The sequence below is a fragment of the Pseudorca crassidens genome, chromosome 2 (genome assembly GCF_039906515.1).
Source record: "Pseudorca crassidens isolate mPseCra1 chromosome 2, mPseCra1.hap1, whole genome shotgun sequence".
Taxonomy (NCBI): Eukaryota; Metazoa; Chordata; class Mammalia; order Artiodactyla; family Delphinidae; genus Pseudorca; species Pseudorca crassidens.
The window spans coordinates 73,797,625-73,811,468 of NC_090297.1; the positions used below are offsets into that span (position 1 = coordinate 73,797,625).

Genomic DNA, 13,844 nt, shown 5'->3' on the forward strand with positions numbered 1-13,844 from the left:
GGCCTCAGGCACACCAAGATCAGCCTTCACATATGCTGTTCCTCTGGCCAAAACACCCTTCCCCACCCCTCCTTTCCCACTTCCCACTCGTCTAGAGTTCCATTCATACGTCACTTCCTCAAGAAACTATTCCTTAAACTAGGCAAGTATTCCCTTGTTACACACTCTCAGAGCACAGTATACATCTTCATAACACTTATTATAATAATTACATATATTTATGTATTTGTTCAATGAAAAAAGAGCCTGAGTAGTTTTATTTACCTTTGTACTCCTGACACTTAGCACAGTAGCTAGCAATGAGAAGGCACACAAGAAATATTTGATGAATAAATGAATGAACGAGTGAATGAATGAATGAATTTCCATGCATTTACCAATGTCATTGAGTACATCTCCAACTAGGCATCACTGAACATATTTTATCCTCAGTAACAGCAACAAATGAGATACGGTTTACCCTCAACACACACATTGAGCAAGTTCACCTTAGCTCTTGTCCTCTCTGGGAAATCTTCTCTGATTACAATAATAGACTACTAGTAGTAATATGAGGTACTTAGTGAGAGCACGCTGAGTGCCAAACAGATTGTGCTAAAGTTTCTTTATCAATCTTATCTAATCATCACAACAATACCACGGGCTAGGTGCTTTTATTATCCACTTTTTTAAAAAAAGAGAAGGAAACAGAGGCTTAGAGAAGTTAAGGGACTTGCCCAAAACCACACAGCAAATGTGCATTAAGATGGGACTGGAACCCAGATATGGCTGATTCTAAGACCTATGTTCCTCAATAGTCAAGATATGGAAACAATCCAAATGCCCACCAATAGATGAATGGATAAAAAAAAGATGCAGGAGGAGGTTCAAGATGGCAGAACAGCAAGGCTTGGAGATCACCTTCCACCCAACAAATATATCAGAAACACAACTACATGTGGAACAACTCCTACAGAACACCTACTGAACACTGGCAGAACACCTCACACCTCCCAAAAGGCAAGAAACTCCCCACGTACCTGGGTAGGGCAAAAGAAAAAGAAAAAACAGGGGCTTCCCTGGTGGCGCAGTGGTTGAGAGTCCTCCTGCCCATTCAGGGGACACAGGTTCGTGCCCCGGTCCGGGAGGATCCCACATGCCGTGGAGCGGCTGGGCCCGTGAGCCGTGGCCACTGAGCCTGCGAAGCAAAAACAGCGACAAAAGAATAGGGATGAGACCTGCACCAGTGGGAGGGAGCTGTGAAGGAGAAAAGTTGTCCACACACTAGGAAGCCCCTTCGCAGGCGTAGACTGCGGATGGTGGAGGGGGGAAGCTTTGGAGCCATGGAGGAGAGCGCAGCCACAGGGGTGCGGAGGGCAAAGCGGAGAGATTCCCGCACAGAGGATTGGTGCCGACCGGCACTCACTAACCCGAGGGGCTTGTCTGCTCACCCGCCGGGGCAGGCGGCGGCTAGGAGCTGAGGCTCCGGCTTCGGCTTCGGTAGGATTCCAGGGAGAGGACTGGGGTTGGCTGCGTGAACACAGCCTGAAGGGGGCTAGTGCGCCACAGCTAGCCGGGAGGGAGTCCGGGAGAAAGTCTGGAGCTGCCGAAGATGCAAGAGACTTTTTCTTGCCCCTTTGTTTTGCGGTGCGCGAGGAGGGGTGATTAAGAGCGCCACTTAAAGGAGCTCCAGAGACGGGCACGAGCCGCGGCTAACAGCGTGGACGCCAGAGACGGGCTTGAGACACTAAGGCTGCTGCTGCAGCCACCAAGAAGCCTGTGTGCAAGCACAGGTCACTCTCCACACCACCCCTCCCGGGAGCCTGTGCAGCGCGGCACTGCCAGGGTCCCAGGATCCAGGGACAACTTCCCCGGGAGAACGCACGGCGCGCCTCAGGCTGCTGCAACGTCACACCGGCCTCTGACGCCGCAGGCTCGCCCCGCATTCCGTACCCCTCACTCCCCCAGGCCTGAGTGAGCCAGAGCCCCTGAATCAGCTGCTCCTTTAACCCTGTCCTGTCTGAGCAAAGAACAGACACCCTCAGGCGACCTACATGCAGAGGCGGGGCCAAATCCAAAGCTGAACGCCAGGAGCTGTGCGAACAAAGAAGAGAAAGGGAAATCTCTCCCAGCAGCCTCAGCAGCAGCGGATTAAATCTCCACAATCAACTTGATGTACCCTGCATCTGTGGAATACATGAATACAGAACAAATCATCCCAAATTGAGGAGGTGGACTTTGAGAGCAACGATATATATTTTTTCCCCTTTTTCTTTTTTTGTGATTGTGTATGTGTATGTTCCTGTGTGTGATTTTGTCTGTATAGCTTTGCTTTTGCCATTTGTCCTAGGGTTCGATCTGTCCGTTTTTCTCTTTTTCTTTTTCTTTAGTATAGTTTCTAGCACTTGTTATCATTGGTGGATTTGTTTTTTGGTTTGGTTGCTCTCTTCCCTTCTCTTTTTTTATTACTTAAAAATTTTTTTTAATAATTATTATTTATTTTAAATTATTTAATTTAATTTTATTTTCTTGTATCTCTTTCTTTCTTTATTTTTCTCTCCCTTTTATTCTGAGCTGTGTGGATGACAGGCTCTTGGTGCTCTGGCCAGGCATCAGGGCAGTGCCTCTGAGGTGGGAGAGCCAAGTTCAGGAAATTGGTCCAACAGAGACCTCCCAGCTCCACGTAATATCAAACAGCAAAAATCTCCCAAAGATATCCATCTCAATGCCAAGACCCAGCTCCACTCAGTGACCAGCAAGCTACACCCTATGCCAAACAACTGGCAAGACAGGAACACAACCCCACCCATTAGCAGAGAGGCTGCCTAAAAGCATAATAAGGTCACAGACACCCCAAAACACACCACCAGACGTGGACCTGCCCACCAGAAAGACAAGATGCAGCCTCATCCACCAGAACACAGGCACAAGTCCCCTCCACCAGGAAGCCTACGCAAGCCACTGAATGAACCTTAGCCACTGGGGAGAGACACCACAAACAACGGGAACTACGAACCGGCAGCCTGCAAAAAGGAAACCCCAAACACAGTAAGTTAAGTAAAATGAGAAGACAGAGAAACACACAGCAGATAAAGGAGCAAGGTAAAAACCCACCAGACCTAACAAATGAAGAGGAAATAGGCAGTCTACCTGAAAAAGAATTCAAAATAATGATAGTAAAGATGATCCAAAATCTTGGAAATAGAATGGAGGACATACAAGTAATGTTTAACAAGGACCTAAAAGAACTAAAGAGCAAACAAACAATGATGAACAACACAATAAATGAAATTACAAATTCTCTAGAAGGGATCAATAGCAGAATAACTCAGGCAGAAAAATGGATAAGTGACCTGGAAGATAAAATAGTGGAAATAACTACTGCAGAGCAGAATAAAGAAAAAACAATGAAAAGAATTGAGGACAGTCTTGGAGACCTCTGGGACAACATTACACGGACCAACATTCGAATTATAGGGGTCCCAGAAGAAGAAGAGAAAAAAAACAAGGGACTGAGAAAATATTTGAAGAGATTATATTTGAAAACTTCCCTAATATGGGAAAGGAAACAGTTAATCAAGTCCAGGAAGCAAAGAGAGTCCCATACAGGATAAATCCAAGGAGAAACACGCCAAGACACATATTAAACAAACTATCAAAAATTAAATACAAAGAAAAAATATTAAAAGCAGCAAGGGAAAAACAACACATAACATACAAGGGAATCCCCATAAGGTTAACAACTGACCTTTCAGCAGAAACTCTGCAAGCCAGAAGGGAGTGGCAGGACATATTTAAAGTGATGAAAGGGAAAAACCTACAACCAAGATTACTCTACCCAGCAAGGATCTCATTCAGATTTGACAGAGAAATTAAAACCTTTACAGACAAGCAAACTCTAAGAGACTTCAGCACCACCAAACCACCTTTACAACAAATTCTAAAGGCACTTCTCTAGGCAGGAAACACAAGAGAAGGAAAAGACCTCTGATAACAAACCCAAAACAAGAAAATGGGAATAGGAACATACATATCGATAATTACCTTAAATGTAAATGCATTAAAGGCTCCAAACAAAAGACATAGACTGGCTGAATGGATACAAAAACAAGACCCATATATATGCTATCTACAAGAGACTCATTTCAGACGTAGGGACACATACAGACTGAAAGTGAGGGGATGGAAAAAGATATTCCGTGCAAACGGAAATCAAAAGAAAGCTGGGGTAGCAATTCTCATATCAGACAAAATAGACTTTAAAATAAAGAATGTTACAAAGGGACAAAGAAGGACACTACATAATGATCAAGGGATCAATCCAAGAAGAAGATATAACAATGGTAAATATTTATGCACCCAACATAGGAGCACCTACTGCGTAAGGCAAATACTAACAGCCATAAAAGGGGAAATCAACAGTAACACAATCATAGTAGGGGACTTTAACACCCCACTTTCACCAACGGACAGATCATCCAAGATGAAAATAATAAGGAAACACAAGCTTTAAATGATACATTAAACAGGATGGACTTAATTGATATTTATAGGACATTCCATCCAAAAACTACAGAATACACTTTCTTCTCAAGTGCTCATGGAACATTCTCCAGGATAGATCATATCTTGGGTCACAAATCAAGCCTTGGAAAATTTAAGAAAATTGAAATCGTTATCAAGTATCTTTTCTGGCCACAACGCTATGAGACTAGATATCAATTACAGGAAAAAATCTGTAAAAAATACAAACACATGGATGCTAAACAATACAATACTTAATAACCAAGAGATCACTGAAAAATTCAAAGAGGAAATGAAAAAATACCTAGGAACAAATGATAATGAAAATACGATGACTCAAAACCTATGGGATGCAGCAAAAGCAGTTCTAAGATGGAAGTTTATAGCAATACAATCCTACCTTAAGAAACAAGAAACATCTCAAATAAACAACCTAACCTTACAGCTAAAGCAATTAGAGAAAGAAGAATAAAAAACGCCCAAAGTTAGCAGAAGGAAAGAAATCATAAAGATCAGATCAGAAATAAATGAAAAAGAAATGAAGGAAATGATAGCAAAGATCAGTAAACTAAAAGCTGGTTCTTTGAGAAGATAAACAAAATTGATAAACCATTAGCCAGGCTCATCAAGAAAAAAGGGAGAAGACTCAAATCAATAGATTTAGAACTGAAAAACAAGAAGTAACAACTGACGCTGCAGAAATACAAAGGATCATGAGAGATTACTACAAGCAACTCTATGCCAATAAAATGGACAACCTGGAAGAGATGGACAAATTCTTAGAAATGCACAACCTTCTGAAACTGAACCAGGAAGAAATAGAAAATATGAACAGACCAATCACAAGCACTGAAATTGAAACTGTGATTAAAATCTTCCAACAGGGCTTCCCTGGTGGTGCAGTGGTTGAGAGTCTGCCTGCCGATGCAGGGGACACGGGTTCATGCCCTGGTCCGGGAGGATCCCACATGCTGCGGAGCGGCTGGGCCCATGAGCCATGGCCACTGAGCCTGCGTGTCTGGAGCCTGTGCTCCGCAACGGGAGAGCCCAGAACAGTGAGAGGCCTGCGTACCGCAAAAAAAAAAAAAAAAAATCTTCCAACAAACAAAAGCCCAGGACCAGATGGCTTCACAGGCGACTTCTATCAAACATTTAGAGAAGAGCTAACACCTACCCTTCTCAAACTCTTCCAAAATATAGCAGAGGGAGGAACACTCCCAAACTCATTCTATAAGGCCACCATCACCCTGGCTACCAAACAGACAAAAATGTCACAAAGAAAGAAAGCTACAGGACTACATCACTGATGAACATAGATGCAAAAATCCTCAACAAAATACTAGCAAACAGAATCCAACAGCACATTAAAAGAATCATGCACCATGATCAAGTGGGGTTTATCCCAGGATTGCAAGGATTCTTCAATATACACAAATCAATCAACGTGATACACCATATTAACAAATTGAAGGAGATACACCATATGATCATCTCAACAGATGCAGAGAAAGCTTTTGACAAAATTCAACACCTATTTATGATAAAAACCCTCCAGAAAGTAGGCATAGAGGGAACTTACCTCAACATAATAAAGGCCATATATGACAAACCCACAGCTATCATTGTCCTCAGTGGTGAAAAACTGAAACAATTTCCACTAAGACCAGGAACAAGACAAGGTTGTCCACTCTCACCACTATTATTCAACATAGTTCTGGAAGTTTTAGCTACAGCAATCAGAGAAGAAAAAGAAATAAAAGGAATCCAAATCGGAAAAGAAGAAGTAAAGCTGTCACTGTTTGCAGATGACATGATACTATACATAGAGAACCCTAACGATGCTACTAGAAAACTAGTAGAGCTAATCAATGAATTTGGTAAAGTAGCAGGATACAAAATTAATGCACAGAAATCTCTTGCATTCCTACACACCAATGATGAAAAATCTGAAAGTGAAATTAAGGAAACACTACCATTTACCATTGCAACAAAAAGAATAAAATACCTAGGAATAAACCTACCTAAGGAGACAAAATACCTGTATGCAGAAAATTATGAGACACTGATGAAAGAAATGATACAAATAGATGCAGAGATATACCATGTTCTTGGTTTGGAAGAATCGACATTGGGAAAATGACTCTACTACCCAAAGCAATCTACAGATTCAATGCAATCCCTATCAAACTACCACTGGCATTTTTCACAGAACTAGAACAAAAAATTTCACAATTTGTATGGAAACACAAATGACCCTGAATAGCCAAAGCAATCTTGAGAAAGAAAAAATGGAGCCGGAGGAATCAGGTTCCCTAACTTCAGACTATACTACAAAGCTACGGTAATCAAGACAGTATTGTACTGGCACAAAATCAGAAATATAGATCAATGGAACAGGATAGAAAGCGCAGAGATAAACCCACGCACATATGGTCACCTTATCTTTGATAAAGGAGGCAAGAATATACAGTGGACAAAAGACAGCCTCTTCAATAAGTGGTGCTGGGAAAACCAGAAGCTACATGTTAAAGAATGAAATTAGAACACTCCCTAACACCATACACAAAAATAAACTCAAATTGGATTAAAGACCTAAACGTAAGGCCAGACACTATCAAACTTTTAGAGGTAAACATAGGCAGAGCATTCTATGACATACATCACAGCAAGATCCTTTTTGACCCACCTCCTAGAGAAATGGAAATAAAAACAAAAATAAACAAATGGGATGTAATGAAACTTAAAAGCTTTTGCACAGCAAAGGAAACCACAAACAAGATGAAAAGACGACCCTCAGAATGGGAGAAAATATTTGTAAATGAAACAACTGACAAAAGATTAATCTCCAAAATTTATAAGCATCTCATGCAGCTCAATATCAGAAAAACAAACAACCCAATCCAAAATGGGCAGAGGAATAAATAGACATTTTTCCAAAGAAGATATACAGATTGCCAACAAACACATGAAAGAATGCTCAACATCATGAATCATTAGAGAAATGCAAATCAAAACTACAATGAGATATCATCTCACACCAGTCAGAATGGCCATCATCAAAAAATCTATAAACAATAAGTGCTGGAGAGGGTGTGGAGAAAAGGGAACCCTCTTGCACTGTTGGTGGGAATGTAAATTGATACAGCCACTATGGAGAAGAGTATGGAGATTCGTTAAAAAACTAAAAATAGAACTACCATACAACCCAGCAATCCCACTACTGGGCATAAACCCTGAGAAAACCATAATTCAAAAAGAGTCATGTACCACAATGTTCATTGCAGCTGTATTTATAATAGCCAGGACATGGAAGCAACTTAAGTGTCCATCTACAGGTGAATGGATAAAGAAGATGTGGTACATATATACAATGGAATATTACTCAGCCATAAAAAGAAACGAAATTGAGTTATGTGTAGTGAGGTGGATGGACCTAGAGTCTGTCATACAGAGTGAAGTAAGTCAGAAAGAGAAAAACAAATACCGTATGCTAACACATATATATGGAATTTAAAAAAGAAAAAAAAAGAAAAAATGGTCATGAAGAACCTAGGGGCAAGACGGGAATAAAGACACAGACATACTAGAGAATGAACTTGAGAATATGGGAAGGGGGAAGAGTAAGCTGGGAGAAAGTGAGAGAGTAGCATGTACATATATACACTGCCAAACGTAAAATAGATAACTAGTGGAAAGCAGCCGCATAGCACAGGGAGATCAGCTCAGTGCTTTGTGACCACCTAGAGGGGTGGGATATGGAGGGTGGGAGGGAGGGAGATGCAAGAGGGAAGAGATATGGGGATATATGTATACGTATAGCTGATTCACTTTGTTATAAAGCAGAAACTAACACACCATTGTAAAGCAATTATACTCCAATAAAGATGTTAAAAAAATGTGGTACATATACACAATGGAATATTTTTCAGCCAGGAGAAAGGAGGATATCCTCCCATTTATGACAACATGGATAGACCTTGAGCACATTATGCTAAGGGAGATAAGTCAGAAAGAAAGACAAGTACTGTACGGTACCACTTGTTTGTGGAATCTAAAAAAGTTACACCTATTAAAAACAGAGAGTAAAATGGTGGTTACCAGGGCATGGGGGGATGAGGTGCTGTTAAGAGAGATGGTGTTCAAGGGTACAAACTTACAATGAGTAGTAAATAAGTCTCAGAGATATAAGCACAGTAGAATGATTTTAGGTAATAATGTTGTCCAAAAAATTTTTTTTAGAAACCTATGTTCCTAACCATTATAATACATTGTTTCCAAAACACAGGTCTTTCCCCTCATTTAATTTTTAAGATTGTATCTGGAGATATAATCTTCTAATCCTTACAGTACTGTTCTTTTCCAGTGCTATTTAACACCTGGATTAAGATATAAGACTTCATGTTTGTATGTTTTGATTTTTCATTAAATTTTAAGTTACTGGCAGATAGGGGCCTTTTATTGTGTTTTGCTTCTCTGGCTTCCTCACATGGCCCATGCTTGGTTGTGAGGGCTGAGAAATATTTATATAGAATGAATGAATAAATGAGCTCTGGAAGTACCTTACTTAATAGTTTATGTGGACTAAATGTGCTATGTTCATTAAACACAATTCCAAGTTTAGGGAGACATATTTTTAATAAAGATGCCTATTGATCAATGCCATGACTCCTATTTAAGTGTTTGATATGACAATATAATGTTCCTCTGGAAAAGTTAACACACCGTATTTTCTTATCTAGAACATCAAAACCTGACCACTTTGTTAAATGTTAGTTTCAAAACAATTGCCGAAATGTTTATGTTCATTTGAGATAAAATATTAAATAGAAAATACCTTTTATCAGCTATGTAAAGTATATTAGGTTCATCTTCATTTTGTATAAGGCTAGAAGGCACCATTCAGATAGTAAACCTCCATTTACCTGCTCAAATATTAAATCTCCCCATGAATGGTGTGAATGTAAAATCTTATTCAGGTATTTGAAAACTATTTTGTTACTGAGAAAGAAACCTGGAAGAGAAATCAATAATTCTCCTGGCTTCTGACCAACAGTTTTGTAATTGTGTCAACCAAATAATTTTCAATTTATTACCTCACGTCAGGAAATCATAAAGATAATTCTTTCCCACTTACTACAACTGGGAACCCCTGAGGTAAATCTCCCTAGTTAGTCATAGATATAGGAAACAATACATCAAATATATACATTTTTGCTTAAATTCATTTTGCCAAAATTGTATGAAGCTTTATCATCTCCACAATAGAAAACATGGGTTGAAATAATTAAATGAAAAACAAATACTGCTCTCACATTCACTGCTTCCAACTTCATGCATCTGCCTCTTTAAAGGATCCACAGCTTACTTCATCAAGTGCTTTGCTCCTGAACATTCACTGCAGAGTCAAGAAAAGAAAATGAGTTATATGCAGCTATATGAGGTTGTGTTCACTTAATCATTTACTCTAAGTAATATGGACCTAAGGACATGACACATTGTAAGTTAAAACAGCAATGGCCTAAGAACTACAATTTGTAGTTTAATCTGGATGCTGTTTTAAATCTCTTTGAATTTCCGTTTTCCCACTGGAAAAATGGTGAAATTCCTGACTTGCATCTACTTATAGGAATTTTAGGAGGACCGAGATGATATATCAGAAACACTTTGAGAATATCTAAGGTTAGCTGTATCATAATTCTTGGTATTTTTAAGTAGCTTTGGCTTTATTTTACATAGATACTACTGAGGAAGACTGGAGAGATAAATGGTTCCTTCTATTACAAGCCTTTTTCAGAATTTCTCAACTCATATCAACAACCAGAGCAAAATAATATTTGTGTCCTTGATTACTTTAAAATACAATTTTTTAAAAGCACGAAAGAAGTAAGACTGGTAACTTTCTATTCAGCTCAAATTTATTTTAGAAATGTTAACTTCACCATGAACTATTCACCTTCAGTCTTAACTGTATTTCATAGGGATGATTTAAATTTCTGATATTCTGGTTTCCACTGATGAATTCTGCATTTTGACAAGTTTTGATGAAGTCTATTCACTCTAGACAATTAATACAAACCTAACTTGAATAGTTGATTTTGACTTTATCCCCTTGAGTTCCTAGAACTGCCTTGATTAAATTTTAAAATATAATTACAGGTAGCACATTGAGTCAGTCAGTTAGTCAGAGAAATCTGAGCTCTGAATGCCGACTTCCTGCAGCACACTGCATTAAGTGCTCTGGAGAGGGTGGCGGTAGATGGGAACAGTCATCATGAAATGATTTAAGGATTATTATTAACACAACACATCACCAAGTACAAAGTATTCAAGTGGAAACTGTATACACAAAAGTTCAAGAAATGGAGAATAAAGGAAGCACCTTTCCTGCTTTAACTGCCTGTCCTATACATTTAGTAAATGTGTTTTGTGACTGCTAGTAGCTTTGCTGGCATCCCAAGAAAACAAATTAAACAATGTTGGTCGACTTACAAATGGGCAGCCTGGGTTGGTGCAGAGCAGTTCTTTAATTTGTTTTACCTGGTAATACTGCAACAGTTTTGTTAAGTCAAGGGTCAGGGAGAGATTTTTTTAAGAAACTTTTTGTTTTGGAATAATTTTAGATTTACAGAGATGTTGCAAAAATAATACAGGGTTCCTATATACCCTTACCCAGTTTCCCCTAATGTTAATATTTTGCATTGCCATAGTACATTTTTCAAAACTTAGAACCAACACTGGTATATTACTATTGATTAAACTTTGGAATTTATTCTAATTTCATTCATTTTCCACTAATGTCTTTTTCTGTTTCAGGATTCAATCCATATATCACATTGCATTTAGCAGGAGTGTCTAACGTCTTGCTGCTGCTATTTAAAAAATCAGTCGTTTCTGGACAATGAGGCTAATCAGTCAAAATATTAATGTGAGCAGTAATAAAAATGAATTGAGTGTCCAAGGGCCACCTGGGCACACCATAGTATCAGATTCTTAACTAACTTTGGAAAAAGTTAAATATGGTTTTGTAGGCAGTCATTAATCTTTTATTTTTTTATTTTATTTTATTTTTTTGCGGTACACAGGCCTCTCACTGTTGTGGCCTCTCCCGTTGCGGAGCAACAGGCCCCGGATGTGCAGGCTCAGTGGCCATGGCTCACGGGTGCAGCCGCTCCGCTGCATGTGGGATCTTCCCGGACCGGGGCACAAACCTGTGTCCCCTGATCGGCAGGCGGACTCTCAACCACTGCGCCACCAGGGAAGCCCAATCTCTTTTATTTACCTAAAGGTGACGATTGTATCAATACAAGCTCTATCATCATTTCTAGAGGGGTTTTTTTTTGTTCTGGGGGCTTTTTTTTTTTTTTTTTTTTTTAGTATATCCATGAGAACATTTTGATGTGATCATTCTTTTGGTATCACCTAGAGTAGGCACCTAGATTTTCCAAACGAAGACATGGGAAGAGGCTGATTTGGTTCCCAGTTAAGGACGCTTACCTTAGACACTAGAGAAAAAAAAAAAAAAAAACCTTAAATGGTCGGCTTATATATATCAGAAGATAATTATGGATCAAGACCAGTGGGTCTCCAGTTTGGGCATGCACCAGCATCACCTAGAGGGCTTATTAAAATACAGATTTCTGAGTTCCATCCTCAGAGCCTGACTCAGAGGGTCTTGGCTAGCCCAGGCATTTGCACTTCTAACAAGTTCCCAGGTGATGTGATGCTGCTGGACCTGGTACTAAACTTTGGGAATCACTTTTGTTGATAGTTGCATGAAAGAAAAATAAAGCTATTTTGTTCTGACAAGGTATAATTATAGGTCCCTGGATTTATCTGTTGCCTACCAGTCAGATAAGGGGTCTGTTAAATTTCATTTCATGTCTGTGCAACAACTAAGTTAGAAAAATAAAACAAATATATTAGCTTTCTGCAGTAGTTCCACCAGTCTGTCTTCCCTTCAAGCAATGTAATCATTTAAAAAATAATATTGTTTTTAACAATAATATTATAAACCAACAATAAATTTTTGGCCTGAAACAAGGCCTCTGACTGATCAGTGGAAATTAATATGGGTGGGGGATGTAACGCACATCTTCAGCAGTGTTTCTCAGACTTTAATGTGTTTACGGATCACCTGGGGATCTCTCGGTTGGCCTGGGTATGGACCCCGAGATTCTGCATTTCTGTCGAGCTTCCAGATGATGCCACTGCTGCTGGGCCATGGATCATACTTCAAGTTAGCTCTATTATGCCTTCTGAAGGTTTTAGCAAATACAAGATGTTCTAGCATCTAGTGCTCCCTGGAGAACCCTGGAACTTCCTAGCATGTCTCTGTCATAGGAATAGTGCCTTGGACTAAGGCAAATTTTGGAATATACTAATCTGCCTCTGAACTCTAGACTTTAGAATAAAGAAGGGATAATTGTAGGGAAACTAAATCAACAAAATCTTCCTGGAGCGTACTGGTACATGGTGGAAACTTTTGGAACCTGGTCACTTACTGAGGGGTCCTTTATCTCTAATCTCCACTTTTTTACCCTAGTTAATCTAGTAAGTAGGAGTGACCTAGAGAAAAAATAGAGAAGAGTATAATCCAGTTCTGCAGTTTCTGTCCACATCACTGCTGTGAATGCTGATCTCATGAACATGTCTTCAGTTCCTCAGACTGTTCTTCCATCTCCTTACCTCTCTGTCCCAGAGGTCCTACTGGCTCGTATAATGGAAATTCCAGGAAAGCTACCGACTTTTGTTATTTCCCCTAAATGAAGCTTAGCTTTCTTTCAATTTTTGTGGAGCCAAAGGCCAACATTATGTAAGACCTTATCATCCCTATTAGAGTGTAAAGGGATAAAGAATAAGGAGTCTTTTATCTCTATTTCGACTGGTTGCTATAAGAAAAAAAAAGGAAACTTCAGAAAAATTGAAAAGGTTTGTTGATTGCCTCAAGAAGAAGAGTGGCTATGAGAATGAATTCTTTTCCATCGTGGGTTGGAAAAGAAGAAAAACCTTAGTCAGAAACAGCTAATAGTATAAACTTTGGCTCTCCCAAGATGCTGCCTAATGATCCATCATAGGGTGGGATGGTGATGTGCATCTTGCACAAATGAACAGGGTAGAAGGACCCCCACAAAGCACCCCTCAGACTGTCTCTATCGGTAGACTCCCAAAATATTTTCAAGTTAATGATAAGGTGGCTCTAGCTAACTAATGGTGGCAATGGAAAAGTCAGGCAATTTTCAGGGGTCCATAGATGAAAAAGGTAACAGTGAGATGGCCTAGCCTGAGAAACAGCCATTGGAAGTATGTATCAACAAGAGGCCCTCACCACTCACAAATCTCCT

At 39.6% G+C, this 13,844-nt stretch overlaps 1 protein-coding gene across 2 annotated transcripts in view; it reads right to left on the bottom strand.

Moving 5' to 3' along the window:
- Window positions 1-13,844, bottom strand: part of LOC137218913 (uricase) — a 126,941-nt gene that overhangs the window by 106,864 nt on the left and 6,233 nt on the right. Inside the window, exons 2-4 of one of the 2 annotated variants that reach the window (XM_067726722.1) lie at window positions 9,816-9,898; window positions 2,034-2,165; window positions 1,020-1,177 (exon numbers count right to left, since the gene is read on the bottom strand). Coding sequence is in view for 1 of the 2 variants with exons in the window: in XM_067726720.1 (XP_067582821.1) it covers window positions 9,816-9,836 (21 nt within the window). In the remaining variant the exon portion in view is untranslated. The remainder of the gene's footprint in view (window positions 1-1,019; window positions 1,178-2,033; window positions 2,166-9,815; window positions 9,899-13,844) is intronic. The other variant, XM_067726720.1, reaches the window with a different exon arrangement.